At 42.0% G+C, this 14,088-nt stretch overlaps 1 protein-coding gene across 5 annotated transcripts in view; it reads right to left on the minus strand.

Moving 5' to 3' along the window:
- Positions 1-7,024, minus strand: part of GPR107 (G protein-coupled receptor 107) — a 117,991-nt gene extending 110,967 nt beyond the window's left edge. For 2 of the 5 annotated variants that reach the window (XR_002784998.2, XM_023544838.2), the window contains exon 1: positions 6,692-7,024. Coding sequence is in view for 3 of the 5 variants with exons in the window: in XM_023544838.2 (XP_023400606.1) it covers positions 6,692-6,832 (141 nt within the window). In the remaining 2 variants the exon portion in view is untranslated. The remainder of the gene's footprint in view (positions 1-6,691) is intronic. The other 3 variants (XM_010587561.3, XM_003407418.4, XM_064291329.1) reach the window with 3 other exon arrangements.
- Positions 7,025-14,088: the final 7,064 nt, after the last annotated feature.

A 14,088-nucleotide genomic window follows, 5' to 3' on the forward strand; every position in this document is an offset into this window, starting at 1 on the left:
GCCCCAGGACAGGAACCATTCCCGAAGCCAAATCTTCAGACATGGATTGGACTGGACAATGGGTTGGAGAGGAATGCTGGGGAGAAGTGAGCTTCTTGGATCAGGTGGACACTTGAGACTATGTTGGCATCTCCTGCCTGGAGGGGATATGAGAGCATGGAGGGGGTTAGGAGCTGGCAAAATGGACACAAAAAGAGAGAGTGGAGGGACAAAGCAGGCTATGTCATTAGGGGGAGAGTAATTGTGAGTGTGTAGCAAGGTGTATATGGGTTTTTGTGTGAGAGACTGACTTGATTTGTAAACTTTCACCTAAAGCACAATAAAAATTATTAAAAAAAAAATAACACCAATGGTTATTTAAATACTATCACTTGTTAAAAGTTATGAGTAAGAAAATAAATATTTATTGAATAAATTAATGAAAATCACCCGCTATCCAGAAAAGATTAAATTATGTTCCGTATCTTAAATTTAAGAAGTCATTAATACTCAAAAACATGGATAGAAAGACTCAAAATTGCAAAAATGTCAATTCTATCCAAAGAGATCTACAGATACAACGCAATCCCGATCCAAATTCCAACGACATTTTTTAGAGATGGAGAAACAAATCACCAACTTCAAGTGGAAAAGGAACAGGTCTCAGTTAAATAAAGCACTACTGAAGAAGAAGAACAAAGTGGGAGGCCTCACGCTACCTGATTTAAGAACCTATTTTACTCCCACGGTAGTCAAAACAGCCTGGTACTGGTACAACAACAGATACACAGACCAATGGAACAGAATTGAGAATCCAGCCATAAATTCATCCACCTATGAGCAGCTGGTATTTGACAAAGGCCTAAAGTCCATTAAAGGGGAAAAAGACAGTGTCTTTAACAAATGGTACTGGCATAACTAGATATCCATCTGCAAAAAAATGAAACAAGACCCGTACCTCATACCATGCACAAAAACTAACTCGAAATGGATCAAAGGCCTAAATACAAAATCTAGAACGAACAAGATCATGGAAAAAAAAATAGGAACAAATCTAGGAGCCCTAATGCATGGCATAAACAGAATACAAAACATGACTAACAATGCACAAACACCAGAAGAAAAACTAGATAGCTGGGAGATCCTAAAAATCAAACACTTATGCTCATCAAAAGACTTCACCAAAAAGTAAAAAGACAACCTACAGTCTGGGAAAAAAATTTTGGCTAGGACATATCCAATCAGGATCTAATATCTAAAATCTATAAGATACTGCAAAACTTCAGCCACAAAAAGACACATAATCCAATTAAAAAATGGGCCAAAGATGTGAATAGGCACTTTACTAAAGACATTCAGGCGGCTACAGATACATAAGGAAATGCTCACAATCATTAGCCATCAGAGAAATGCAAATCAAAACTACAGTGAGATACCATCTAACCCCAACAAGGCTAGCATTAATCCAAAAAATACAAAATAATAAACGTTGGAGGCTGTGGAGAGACTGGAACACTTATATACTACTGGTGGGAATACAAAATAGTACAACCACTTTGGAAATCAATTTGGAGCTTCCTTAAAAAGCTAGAAATAGAAGTCCCATCGGATCAAGCAATCAATCCCATCCCTTGGAATATATCCTAAAGAAATAAGAATCATCACACGAATAGGTATATACACACCCATATTCATTACAGCACCATTCACAATAGCAAAAAGATGGAAACAACCTAGGTGCCCATCCACAAACAAATGGATAAACAAATTATGGTATATTCACACAATGGAATACTACACAACGATAACAACAACGAATCCGCAAAACATCTCATAACATGGATGGATCTGGAAGGCATTACGCCAAGTGAAATTAGTCTCAAAAGAACAAATATTATTTAAGACCACTAGTACAAGAACTCAAGAAAAGATTTAAACACAGAAGAAAACATTCTTTGATGGTTCGAGGGTGTGGAGGGAGGGAGAGGCGAATTTACTATTAAAAAAAAAAAAAAACATTGCTGTCGAGTCAATTTCGACTCATAGCAACTCTATAGAACAGAGTATAACTGCCCCATATGGTGTCCAAGGAGCGCCTGGTGGATTCAAACTGTCAACCTTTTGGTTAGCAGCCATAGCTCTTAACCACTATGCTACCAGGGTTTCCACTAACTAGATAGTAAAAAAAAGATAGTAGACAAGAATTATCTTAGGTGAAGGGAAGGACAACAAACAATACAGGGGAAGTCAGCACAACTGGACTAAACCAAAAGCTAAGAAGTTTCCTGAACACAAACAGTTCGAGGGACAGTGCAGCAGGGGCGGGAGTCTGGGGACCACGGTTTCAGGGGACATCTAGGTCCACTGGCATGGCAAAGGTTATTAAGAAAGTGTTCTATATCCCACTGTGGTGAGTGGCGCCTGGGGCCTTGAAAGCTGGCAAGCAGCCATCTAAGATGCATCAGTTGGTCCCAACCCACCTGGAGCAAAGGAGAATAAAGAACACCAAAGACACAAATTAAATATTAGTCCAAGAGACAAATGGGGCCACAGAAACCAGAGCTTCATCAGCCTGAGACTGGAAGAACTAGATGGTGACCGGCTACCACCACTGACTGCCCTGACAGGGAACACAACAGAAAGTCCCTGACGGAGCAGGAGAAAAGTGGGGTGCAGTACTCAAATTCCAGTAAAAAGATCAGACTTAATGGTCTGACTGAGACTGGAGGAACCCCAGAGGTCATGGCCCCTGAACTGTTACCCCTGTCTACTATCTAGTTCTGTTAACCTAGAACTAAAACCTTCCTGAAGTCAACTCTTCAGATAAACAATAGACTGGACTATAAGACATAAAATGATACTCGAGGAGAGTAAAGAGTGTGTTTCTTAGTTTAAATAGATACACGAAACTACATTGGCAGTTGCTGTCCAGAAGCGAGATGAGAAGGTAGAAAGGGATAGGAGCTGGTTGAATGGACACAGGAAATCCGGGGTGGAAAGAAGGAAAGTGCTGTCACGTTATAAGGATAGCAACTAGGATCACGTAACAATGTGTGTATAAATTTTTATAGGAGAAACTAACTTGAGTTGTAACCTTTCACCTAAGGCACAATTAAAAAAAAAGAGAAAGAACTCAAGAAAATTTCCCATCAACAGTGGGCATTCACAGTACGCAGACTATGGAGGACCATGTCTGTTTTCTTTGCTGGCCTGAAACCCCTTGAGGGTAGGGTCTTTCCTAATGTGCCTGTTCTATAAAAGTTTCGTGAGCATGTGATACTTGTTTACACTTTATACAATTTGCATTTGTCCTAACACACCATATTAGAGAAATATAACAAGATCTACTATACAGTAAAATATATAGCTTAATCAAGACAACCTTGTATTTTTGCATCAAACAGCATAATTAAAGGTCAATTTACCTAATAAGAAGCCCTAGTGTCTTAGTGGTTATGAGCTTAGCAGCTAACCAAAAGGTTGGCAGTTCGAATCCACCAGCTGCTCCTTGGAAACCCTGTGGGGCAGTTATACCCTGTCCTATAGGGTCGCTATAAGTCGGAATTGATGGATTGGGCATCAACCGCTGTCAGCATGACAAAAACAGAGACAACCAGATGCTGTGTGCTTCCTAATGAAAGAACACAGAAGTGTGAAGCAGTCTTGCTTCTGATTTTTGAATAATCAAATCTGAACATGATCAAGTCTCTAGATCCAATTACCGACTTACAGAAAACACTAAGGATAGATGAACATATTTAACCACACCACAAGGAAACAATGTGCAAAATCTAGCCACCTTTCTACTCCACGTCTAGGAATCTAGCCAAGAGAAATGAAAACATATTTACCCACAGTGATTTGCATGTTAACGTTCACAGCAACATTATCTGTAATAGCCAAAAAGTAGAAATAACCCAAACATCCATCAGCTGGTGAATGGCTAAACAAAGTGTGGTATAGCCACACAATGGAATACTATCCATTAATAATGTGAAATGAAATACTGATACATGCTACAACATGAAGGAAGCTCAAAAAGGTAAGTGAAAAAAGTCAGACGCAAAAGAGCACATTTCTATGTCCAGAAAGAGCAAATCTATAAAGACACATAGATCAGTGGTGGCCTGGTGCTGGGAAAGAAGAGGCCCTGGTGGTGCACTTGGCTGCTAACCAAACGGTGGGTGGTTCAAAGCCATCAGTCATTCTAAGGGAGAAAGTTGTGGCAGTCAGCTTCCGTAAAGATTAACCCAAAACCAAACCCACTGTCTTCAAGGTGATTCCGATTTACAGCAACCCTATAGGACAGAGTGAAGTGCCCCATAGGGTTCCCAAGGCTGTACCCTTCATGGAAAGGACCCTGGTGGCACAGTGGTTAAGTGGCTGGCTGCTAACCGAAAGGTTGGAGGTTCAAACCCACCAGTCATTCTACAGGAGAAAGATTTGACAGTCTGCTTCCATAAAGATTACAGCCTTGGAAACCCTAAGGGGCACTTCTACTCTTTTCTATAGGGTCACTACAAGTCAGAATCGACTGGACGGCAACGAATTTGGTTTCTGGTTTGGTGCTGGGAGAGAAAATGGGGATTAACTAAACCAGCACAAGGGAGCTTACTGGGGTAATGGAAATATTCTATTATTGTGGTGATAGCTGTATAACTCATTTACTAAAAATCATTGAGTTATATACTTAATATGGGTGAATTTTATGGTATGTAAATTTCAGCTCAATAAAGCTATTTTTAAAAGGTAAGAAATCTAGAGAAAGATCCAACGAGAAGGAATATGAAGAGATTGGGAAAACCTGGATAATGAAAAACGTAGCACGGGCTAAGTGCATTTAAAAAAATAAAAGGACTCATTTCTAAGTTTAAAATAAAAATAATGGTAAGATGGAAGTAATATGGATGAAAATGAGGCATTGCACTGGCTGATGGTTGTTGGTGCTAGGTGACAAGTGGCGGGGGGCACTTGTTATACCATTCTGCCTACTTTTTGGTACAAAATTCTCCATGACAAAAAAGATCAATACATATTTTTGATACCCAGTGATCTCTTCATGTTATTGCCAGTCTAGATCTATAACCCAGTCAAATCTCCTACATTTCTCAGTCTCAAGGCAACCAAGACAATATAATGCTGCTGCTATAACAGGATCTCTTCAGATGACTTCCATCTCCTTGGGCATGAAGTTAGAATGTTTATTTTTAGAGAAAAGAAGCGATTATAATATTGATTATGGAATGGGCATCACAGAATTTATAAAGCATGTTGCAAACAAGAAAAATAAGTAATTTAGCACAACAGGGAAAAATCAATCACCAGAATCACATCAATTCCAGTTTGCTTCACCAAAGTTAGTATACTTTCTCATAGATGCCAATATTGACAGCATTAACCTAATGATGCTGGCCACCTGGCATTTTAATTCTAGAAATGTACAAAGAGCCCCACTTGGGAGCCAGGAGACATGGTCCTAGTGTGTCCTACTACTAGTTTTATCTCTAATTTATAAGCTGTATGAACTCAGCCCCTAATCTAAGATTCAGGACCCTAAAGTATAAAATGAAAAAATTTTGAAGACCAGGAATTCTTAACTTGAAGTCATAAACCTGGGGGCCCAGAAAATCCAGGAACGTTTAGCCCGCATTTCTACATGCACTTCTCTGGGGAGACACTCTATAGTTTCCCGCAGATTAGCAAAAAAAAGCTGCAGGACTCACCTATTCTTCCAGTGTTAAGAACCATTTTAACCAGGTTAATTTTTATTTACAAACAACAAAAGCCATCGTCATACCCATAAGTACGATGACCAGGGCTTTTAATTCAGGCTTCGTATTGCTTAAACTTCACGTTCACAAAATACCAATGCTTCATGGCTTATAAAAGCAATGTGTTTTACAAATTTTCTAAAAGGCTTGCAATATATTAAAAAATTGTATACTATGAAAAAAATGTACACGGCTTTCCATCATAACGATTTATTTTTTTACTACACAGACATATTAACTTCCTGAACCCCCTGGAGGCACGTTTTAGTCTTAGAGGACTTATAGCTGTTAGACCTGGAGATCATTCTCACTCCAGCATTTATCTAGTCTATTATCTATCTCTTCTCTAGACAGAAAATGACGGGGAGCGAGGAAGGAAAAAGCTGCCCCCTAATTAAAAACACATTTTTAATGCTGGTTTTAAATTCGGTCACGTGTTTTAAGCGAGAATTGAAATTCTTATTGAGATTCCCGATTTGTTCAGTCCGGAGAACGTTCTAAGCCAAGCCAGGAAACTGAGGCCAAGGTTCCAAGTACCTTCAAGCCGACAGGCGCCGATACATGGAAGAGCGAAGAACGTGGACAAGAGAAGTCAGAGATAACAGTTGGAAGAGAGAGAGGATAAAAAGCAGGTTACTGTCAACAAGGAACTAGGGAAGCCACAGGCGATTCCAAGAGCGGCCTCCCGAGTCCTTCAGGGTTACAACGCAGTTCAGCCCACTCCCTTCCTTCGGCTCGAATCTCTAAACTGCTCTATGATACCTGCACCGCCCAGAGCCGTCTAGTCCCCGCCATCCCAAAGCCCCCGCCAGGCCCCTCTAAGAGAGAGGCCGAGGCCAGGGGCAAGGGAACAATCTAATCCTCCGGAGGCCCCAAATGAGCCAAAGTTGCCCTCAGCCCGGGGAAGCGGCCTCGGCCTCCGGGGCCTGGCCCGGCCTTACCTTGAGCGCCAAGTGGTGAACGCGGCCTAGGCCAGGTTCGGCCAGCAGCTGCAGCAGCCCCAGCAGCGGGAGCAGACGGAGGCCTGAGGCTAGCCGACAACAGCAGGAGCGCGGAGGACCCACTCGCGCCGGGACAGCCATGTTTGTTCCAGCATCACCAGCCCCTTCCTCTCCCGCCCACTTCCGGGGTTAAAGGGCGACGGCCGCCGGAAGGACCTGGGGAGGGGGCGCGCCGGCTGGAGTCTCTGAGCGTGTATCGGCTCTCCTGGAGCATGCCAACTCGGGAGTCGCGGAGAGGCAGAAGCTGGACACTTCAGGAACGGTCAGTTAGCCTCCCCTGTGCGGACTTCCGGGTTAACCAGAAGAAGTGGCACCCTGTGTGAGGACCCTGCAGTGGTTGCGGTAGCAACGGTGGCTTGACAGAAGCAGCCGGGGCCTCATCTCCGCGTCGCGGAGTTTTGCAGGTGCTCTTGGGCTGGAGGGACCCCCGACCCTCTGACTCACCAGGCGTGGGTGTTTTACGTTGTGGCTGCAACGCGGTGCCTTACCGTTGATTGGACTGATTTCACGAGGAACCCTGACTCGGTGGAAAAATATCCTAAAGTTCCTGGCTTGTCACGGGTGCTCCACACCAAAGTTTCAGGAGAAATGGTTGCAGTAGTACGATTTATTGAGCCCTTATTAGACACTAGGCTAGGACTTTTATATGCATTTTTGTATTTTATCCTTGGAACAACCTGTTGAGATAAAAAAAAAAAAAGTTGAGATAGGAGGTAGGTATTACCATTATCCCCCACTTTACAGGTAAGGAAACTGAGGCTCGGAAAAATTAGGTCATTTGTTCCAGGTTGAGCCGGAAATCACATGGAAACTTACTGTGGTTTGTTACCTCATGCTACTTCATGCAATCACTGGAGTTCGGAGTACTCTTGAGTCATAACGTTTTTCTCTTCATTCTGTGTGGAAACTTACTTTGCTTCTAATCTTTGGAATGTATAGGGAGCTCTTTAATGGAAGAATTCAGTCAGTAGTCGGTTCTCTCCTACTCACCATGTTTTTATTAAGGAGTTAATAGAACAACATGCTTATTAAAATTGCAGTTAAGCTAACCACGTTTATTTATTTTTTAGGCTTTTTTTTTTTAGCTTGCCACACAAGTAATACATGCTCTTTGTGTGAAACAGACAAGCCAAAAAGAAGAAAATAAAAACCGCCAAGAATCCCAATACTGAGTGACTATGGGTTTAGTAACAAGTTTTACAACAGATTCAGAGTCTTAACTTTTTTTTTTTTTTTTTTACTATGACTAGGTACTGAAATTAACATGATATATGTAGCACTAAAAATGCTGCAGTCAGGTTTAAGAAAAACCAGTTGAGAAGGTAGAACACCTTTGGATGTTGGGGGGGGGCAAGTGGGAATCCTCGATCTTTTGGTTGTGTATGCACCATTAGTAAAAGTCACGAAATCTATGAGTTATTCCTTTGACTTAAAATCCAACAGAAGTACTCTCACATCTTCTGCGAGGACAAAAGCAGGGCACTAAGGTAGAGCTAGGAAGATGGTAGTTTATCTTAAAATGCCTGTGGTGATCCCACAAGGGAAAGGGAAAGTTCATGGAGATTATCAGCTTTCTTCCCAGCCTCTGATCTTTGGCCACCTATTGTGAATATTTCATTTTACATCTCTGAGCAGAATTTTTATCCGATCCTACTACCCCATTTTGCACATAAACTGACAAGGAGAAGCATTATGATTATTTTGTTGAATCCACAGAGGGAGGTAATAATTAATTTTACTTATTGAATAATTAAAGCTTGCTAGATATTCTGCTAAGTTTATGTATATTTGTGTGTGTGTATATAACATACACACATATGTAAAACATTAAGTTATATATTTTTGTTTACTCTTCTTAAATGAGGTGACTAAGTCTTGGAGTAATTAAATAACTTATTCAATCTGACTGAGACTGGAAGAACCCCAGTGGTCATGGCCCCCAGACCTTCTGTTGGCCCGGGACAGGAGCCATTCCCAAAGCCAACTCTTCAGACATGGATTGGACTAGACAATGGGTTGGAGAGGGGTGCTGGTGAGGAGTGAGCTTCTTGGATCAAGTGGACACTTGAGACTATGTTGGCATGGAGGGGAGATGAGAGGGTGGAGGGGGTTAGAAGCTGGCAAAATGGACACGAAAAGAGAGAGTGGAGGGAGAAAGCGGGCTGTCTCATTAGGGGGAGAGTAATTGGGAGTGTGTAGCAGGGTGTATATGGGTTTTTATGTGAGAGACTGACTTGATTTGTAAACTTTCACTTAAAGCACAATAAAAATTATTAAAAAAAAAATAATAACTTATTCAGGGGTGCTCAGCTCATTTATAAATGACCCAGCTGGAACTCTCAAAGCCAGCACTTAGTCCCTGTCCTGCATCATTGTAAAATAAAAGCAACTTGAATATTAGGCTGGAAGGGTCCTTAGATAATCTACTGGTCCATTTATTTAACAGATGTGAAAACAAATCCAGGGAAATTAAATGACTTCCTCCAGATCACACAAACAAAAAAACCCCAAACCCCTTGCCATCAACTTGATTCCAACTTGTAGCAAAAGGACCCTATAATACAGAGTAGAACTGCCCCGTGGGTTTCCAAGGAGTGGCTCCCTGGTGAATTCAAACTGCTAACGTTCTGGTTAGCAGCTGAGCTGTTAACCACTGGACTGCAAGGGCTCTGCTCACACAAGTACTTGGTCAGTTTTCAACAAGCACCTTTAGAATTAGAACTGGAACCTCAGCTGCTTTGGAATTGGTCTGTGCTTCTTGCACTATATCACATGGCTTTCTTATTCTCATAATTTTGATTTTTTTTTATGTAAAGCCTAAAGTCTGAGTAACCAATATGTTATCAAATGAAATGCTACAAAAAATTTTCAGAAAGCATTAAAAATAGTAGCAATATGGAAAAACCTAGTAGGAATGTAAAATAAATAGTATTTCCTTTTAGGTATCAACATGAAATACCAAAGGCAGTGAGTTAACTGATTCTCAATTTAGTATAAAACTAATAATTAAAGGAAAGGGTGATTTGTAAGTGCAGTTTCAATTTTTAAAGGCAGTTGCAATGCTTTGGAGTACTTTCATTTTCTATTTATTTAAACTATGTGCCAGTTTTGAGAATCGCTGGTTTTAAAATAGGTTTCTAAAAACAGGAAGTAACAGGCAGGGCCAAGATGGCAGAATAGCCAGACACTTCCAGTGATCCCTCTTACAACAAAGACTTGAAAAAACAAGTTAAACGATTATATTTATGACAAGTTAGGAGCCCTGAACATCAACAGCAAAGTTAGAAAACGGACTGAGTGGCAGAAGGAGGGAGAGATGGTTTAGAAGCAGAGAGGGGTTGCCAGACCTGACTCGCCGGGATCCCTCAGGCACCATTTCTGGGAGCAGTTGCGACAGGCTGGTATTAGTGTTAGGCTGCAGTTTTCTAAGGGAGAAGCAGCTAGCTGTGCAGCCTCCTCATACCTCCAAAACCAGAGAAGAACAGTGCTCTCAGCAAAAGCTAAGTACTTGAGTGTATTTTAACATAGCCCCTGGGCCTGAGATAGGCCCTGTTCAGTACTGGGAGCCATTCTCCCAGCCTCGGAGGAGGAATAAATTCGCAGTTGGGGGAAAAGATAATTTGCCAGCTCCACTACCCTAGGGAGCTCCAGAGAGAAGCAGCTTCAGTCCAGGCATAAACAGTCCATAGACTTTAAATACCTTTCCCCCCTTCATGGACCTGTGTGGGCCTATTTTGGGAGAATAGGCCCTTGTTGGCAGACTGAATCTATTTCAGCTGTGTGGTAGAGCGGTGGGTGTTTGACATCGGGCACTGCTTTTCCTATTAATCAGGGCCCTCACCTACCCACATCAGGGCCTAAAGTCGCTTCACTCAGGTGATCCAGCCACCCGTGACGGGTCCAAGGATAACTGGTACCTACCAGCCCTTACAACCAAAAGCATTGGGGGCCCATGGTCTGTCTGCACAACCCACCCACCTGTACACTCTAGGGAAGAGGGACACACTTTCCTCAGGGACACTTGGGGGACGATTCTCAGCTCCCTGCCTTCTTCAGAGCGTGACCCCTGCTGCAACCAGATACCGGTAACTATGCTGATTACCCTGCACCTCTAAGACTGTAGAACAGATCCTATACGGCACACTTGATGACAAACTACCTAGACACCTGAGCTGAATCCATAAAAGAAAAATGAATGGACTCCTAGACTGATATACCTGATAACAGCTCTAGCCGTCTGCTGACAGGATGGCAGAGCTTCAAAGGTGAAAATAATAAAACTAGCTCACTCAAGCAACTCATTTGGACATATCAAAGAAAACAAAGCAAGAAGCTAGGATACAGTAAGCAAACATTAAACATAATAACATACATGGCGTAGGAGACAACAGGCAATATCAAATCACATAAAGAAACAGACCATGATTGCTTCAACAAGCTCTCAAAGAATCAGTGGGTCTTCCAGATGAAAGTGCCTTCCTGTAATTACTGGTTGCAGAATACAAAAGATTAATGTACAGAATCCTTCAAGACGTCAGGACGGAAATCAAGCAATATGCAGAATAAGCCAAGGAACATACAGATAAAGCAGTTGAAGAAATTTAAAATGTTCTTCAAGAACATGATGAAGAATTTAATAAGCTGCAAGAATCCATAGAAAACAACCGGAAACTCAGAAGATTACCAACAAAATTTCAGAAATAGACAATAGAAAGTCAGAGGAGCAGAATTGACAAAGTGGAAGGCAGAATCGGTGAGAATGAAGATAAATCACTTGGCACCAATATATCTGAAGAAAAAAATCAGGTAAAAGAATTTTAAAGAATGAAAAAATCTTAAGAATCATGTGGGACTCTATCAAGAGAAATAACCTACAAGTGATTGGAGTACCAGAAAAGGGGGGACAACAGAAAATACAGAGAGAGTTGTTGAAGATTTATTCAGAGAAAAGTTCCCTGATATTGTGAAACATGAGAAGATAGCTATCCAAGCTGCTCATTGAACTCCACATACGGTAGATGTTAAAAAAAGTAACCAAGACATATTTTTATCAAACTTGCCAAAACCAAAGGTAAAGAGAGAATTTTAAGAGCAGCTACGAATAAATGAAAAGTCACCTACAAAGGAGAGCCAATAAGAATAAGTTCGGAGGAGGCAGAGCCAATATGGCGGAATAGACAGATGCTAACGTTGAGCCCTCTTTACAACATAGACCTGAAAAAACAAGTGAAACAAGTATATTTGTGACAAGCTGGGAGCCCTGATCATCAAAGGCAAGCTTAGACAACGAACTGAGGAGCAGGGTAAGGAAGAGACCGTTCAGAAGCGGAGAGGAGTTCCCAAACCTGAATCGTGGGGAGCCCTCAGGCACCATTCCCGGAGGGGCGGCGGAGTCGGTGGGGGTGGGCTGGTCCTAGTGTTCAGCCACAGTTTCCTCAGAGAGAAGCAGCCAGCCACACAGCCCACTCACACGTCCAGAACCTGAGGAGAAGGGCGCTCTCAGCAAAAGCTAAGTACTTGCGCATGTTTTACTGCACCCTGCCCCACCCCCAAGCCAGCTTCAGCGGCTGAATCCCTAGGAGTGAGATAGACCCTGGTGAGCATCTGGAGCCGTCCTCCTGGCCTTGGGGAAGGAAAAAAATTGCAACTCGGGGGAGAAGATAATTTGCTAGCTCCATTAACCGGGGTAGATCAGGACAGAAGCGGCTCCTGTCCAGGCATAAACCGTCCATGGACCTTGAACACCTTTCCATTCTGCACAAACCTATGTGGGCCTATTTCGGGAGAATAGGCACTTGTTGGCAAACTCCAATCATATCAGCGGTGTGGTGGAGAGGTGGGTGTTTTGATGTTTGACATTGCTTTGCCTATTAAACAAGGTCCTCACCTACCCGCAACAGGGACCTAAGGAGTGGTGGCTCCACTTGGGTTACCCAGCCACCCGCTACAGGGGTCCAGGGATAACTGGTACCTCCTAGTCCTTACAACAAAAACTTCGGGTGCCCATGGTCCCTCTGCAGAGCCCACCGACCAGCACACTCTAGGGAACAGAGACGCGTTTTCCTCAGAGATATTTGGGGGTTGGTTCTCAACCCCCTACCTTGCTCAGAGCATGACCCCCTGCTGCAATCAGATACGGGTATATACGCCAATCACCCCTGCCCCTCTAAGACTGTAGGACAGAGCCTGTACCACACGCTTAATATCAGCTACCTGGAAACCTAAGCTGAATTCATACAAGAAAACTGAATGGACTCCTAGACTGATATACTTGATAACAGCTCTAGCCAGCTGGGGACAGGACAACAGAGCTCCAAAGGCAAAAATAATCAAGCTAGCTCACTCAAGCAACCCATAGGGGTATATGAAAACAAAACAAAGCAAGCAGCTGTGACACAGTAAGTAAGCATAAACTTAAATACAATAAGTTATAGATGGCTCAGAGACAATAGTCAGTATCAAGTCACATAAAGAAACAGGCCATGATCACCACAACAGGCACTCAAAACAAAGAATCCAGGCATCTTTTAGATGAAAGCGCATCCCTGGAATTACCAGATGCAGAATACAAAAGTTTAAGATGCAGGACCCTTCAAGACAGCAGGAAGGAAATGAGGCAATATGCAGAACAAGCCAAGGAAAACACAGATAAAGCAATTGAAGGAATTAGAAAGATTATTCAGGAACATAATGAAAAGTTTAATAACCTGGAAAAATCCATAGCAGCAATCAGAAATTCGAAGATTAACAATAAAATTACAGAATTAGATAACTCAATAGAAAGAGGAGCAGAACTGAGCAAGTAGAAGCTACAATTTCTAAACTCGAAGATAAATTACTTGGCACTAATATACTTGAAGAAAAATCAGATAAAAGAATTTAAAAAAATGAAGAAACCTTAAGAATTATGTGGGACTCTATCAAGAGAAATAACCTACAAGTGATTATTGGAGTACCAGAACAGAGAGGGATAACAGAAAATACAGAGAAAATTGTTGAGGATTTGTTGGCAGAAAACTTCCCTGATATTGTGAAAGATGAGAAGATACCCATCCAAGATGCTCATCGAGCTCCACGTAAGGCAGATGTTAAAAGAAAGTCACCAAGATGTATTGTAATTGAGCTTGCCAAAACCAAAGATAAAGAGACAATTATAAGAGCAGCGGGGGATAAAAGAAGTCACCTACAAGGGAGAGCCAATAACAATAAGCTCAGACTACTCGGCAGAAACCATGCAGGCAAGAAGACAATGGGATGACATATTCAAAAAATGGAAGGAAAAAAAATTACCTGCCAAGAATCATATATCTATCAAAACTGTCTCTTAAATATGAACG

The sequence above is a fragment of the Loxodonta africana genome, chromosome 9, assembly GCF_030014295.1.
Source record: "Loxodonta africana isolate mLoxAfr1 chromosome 9, mLoxAfr1.hap2, whole genome shotgun sequence".
Taxonomy (NCBI): domain Eukaryota; kingdom Metazoa; phylum Chordata; class Mammalia; order Proboscidea; family Elephantidae; genus Loxodonta; species Loxodonta africana.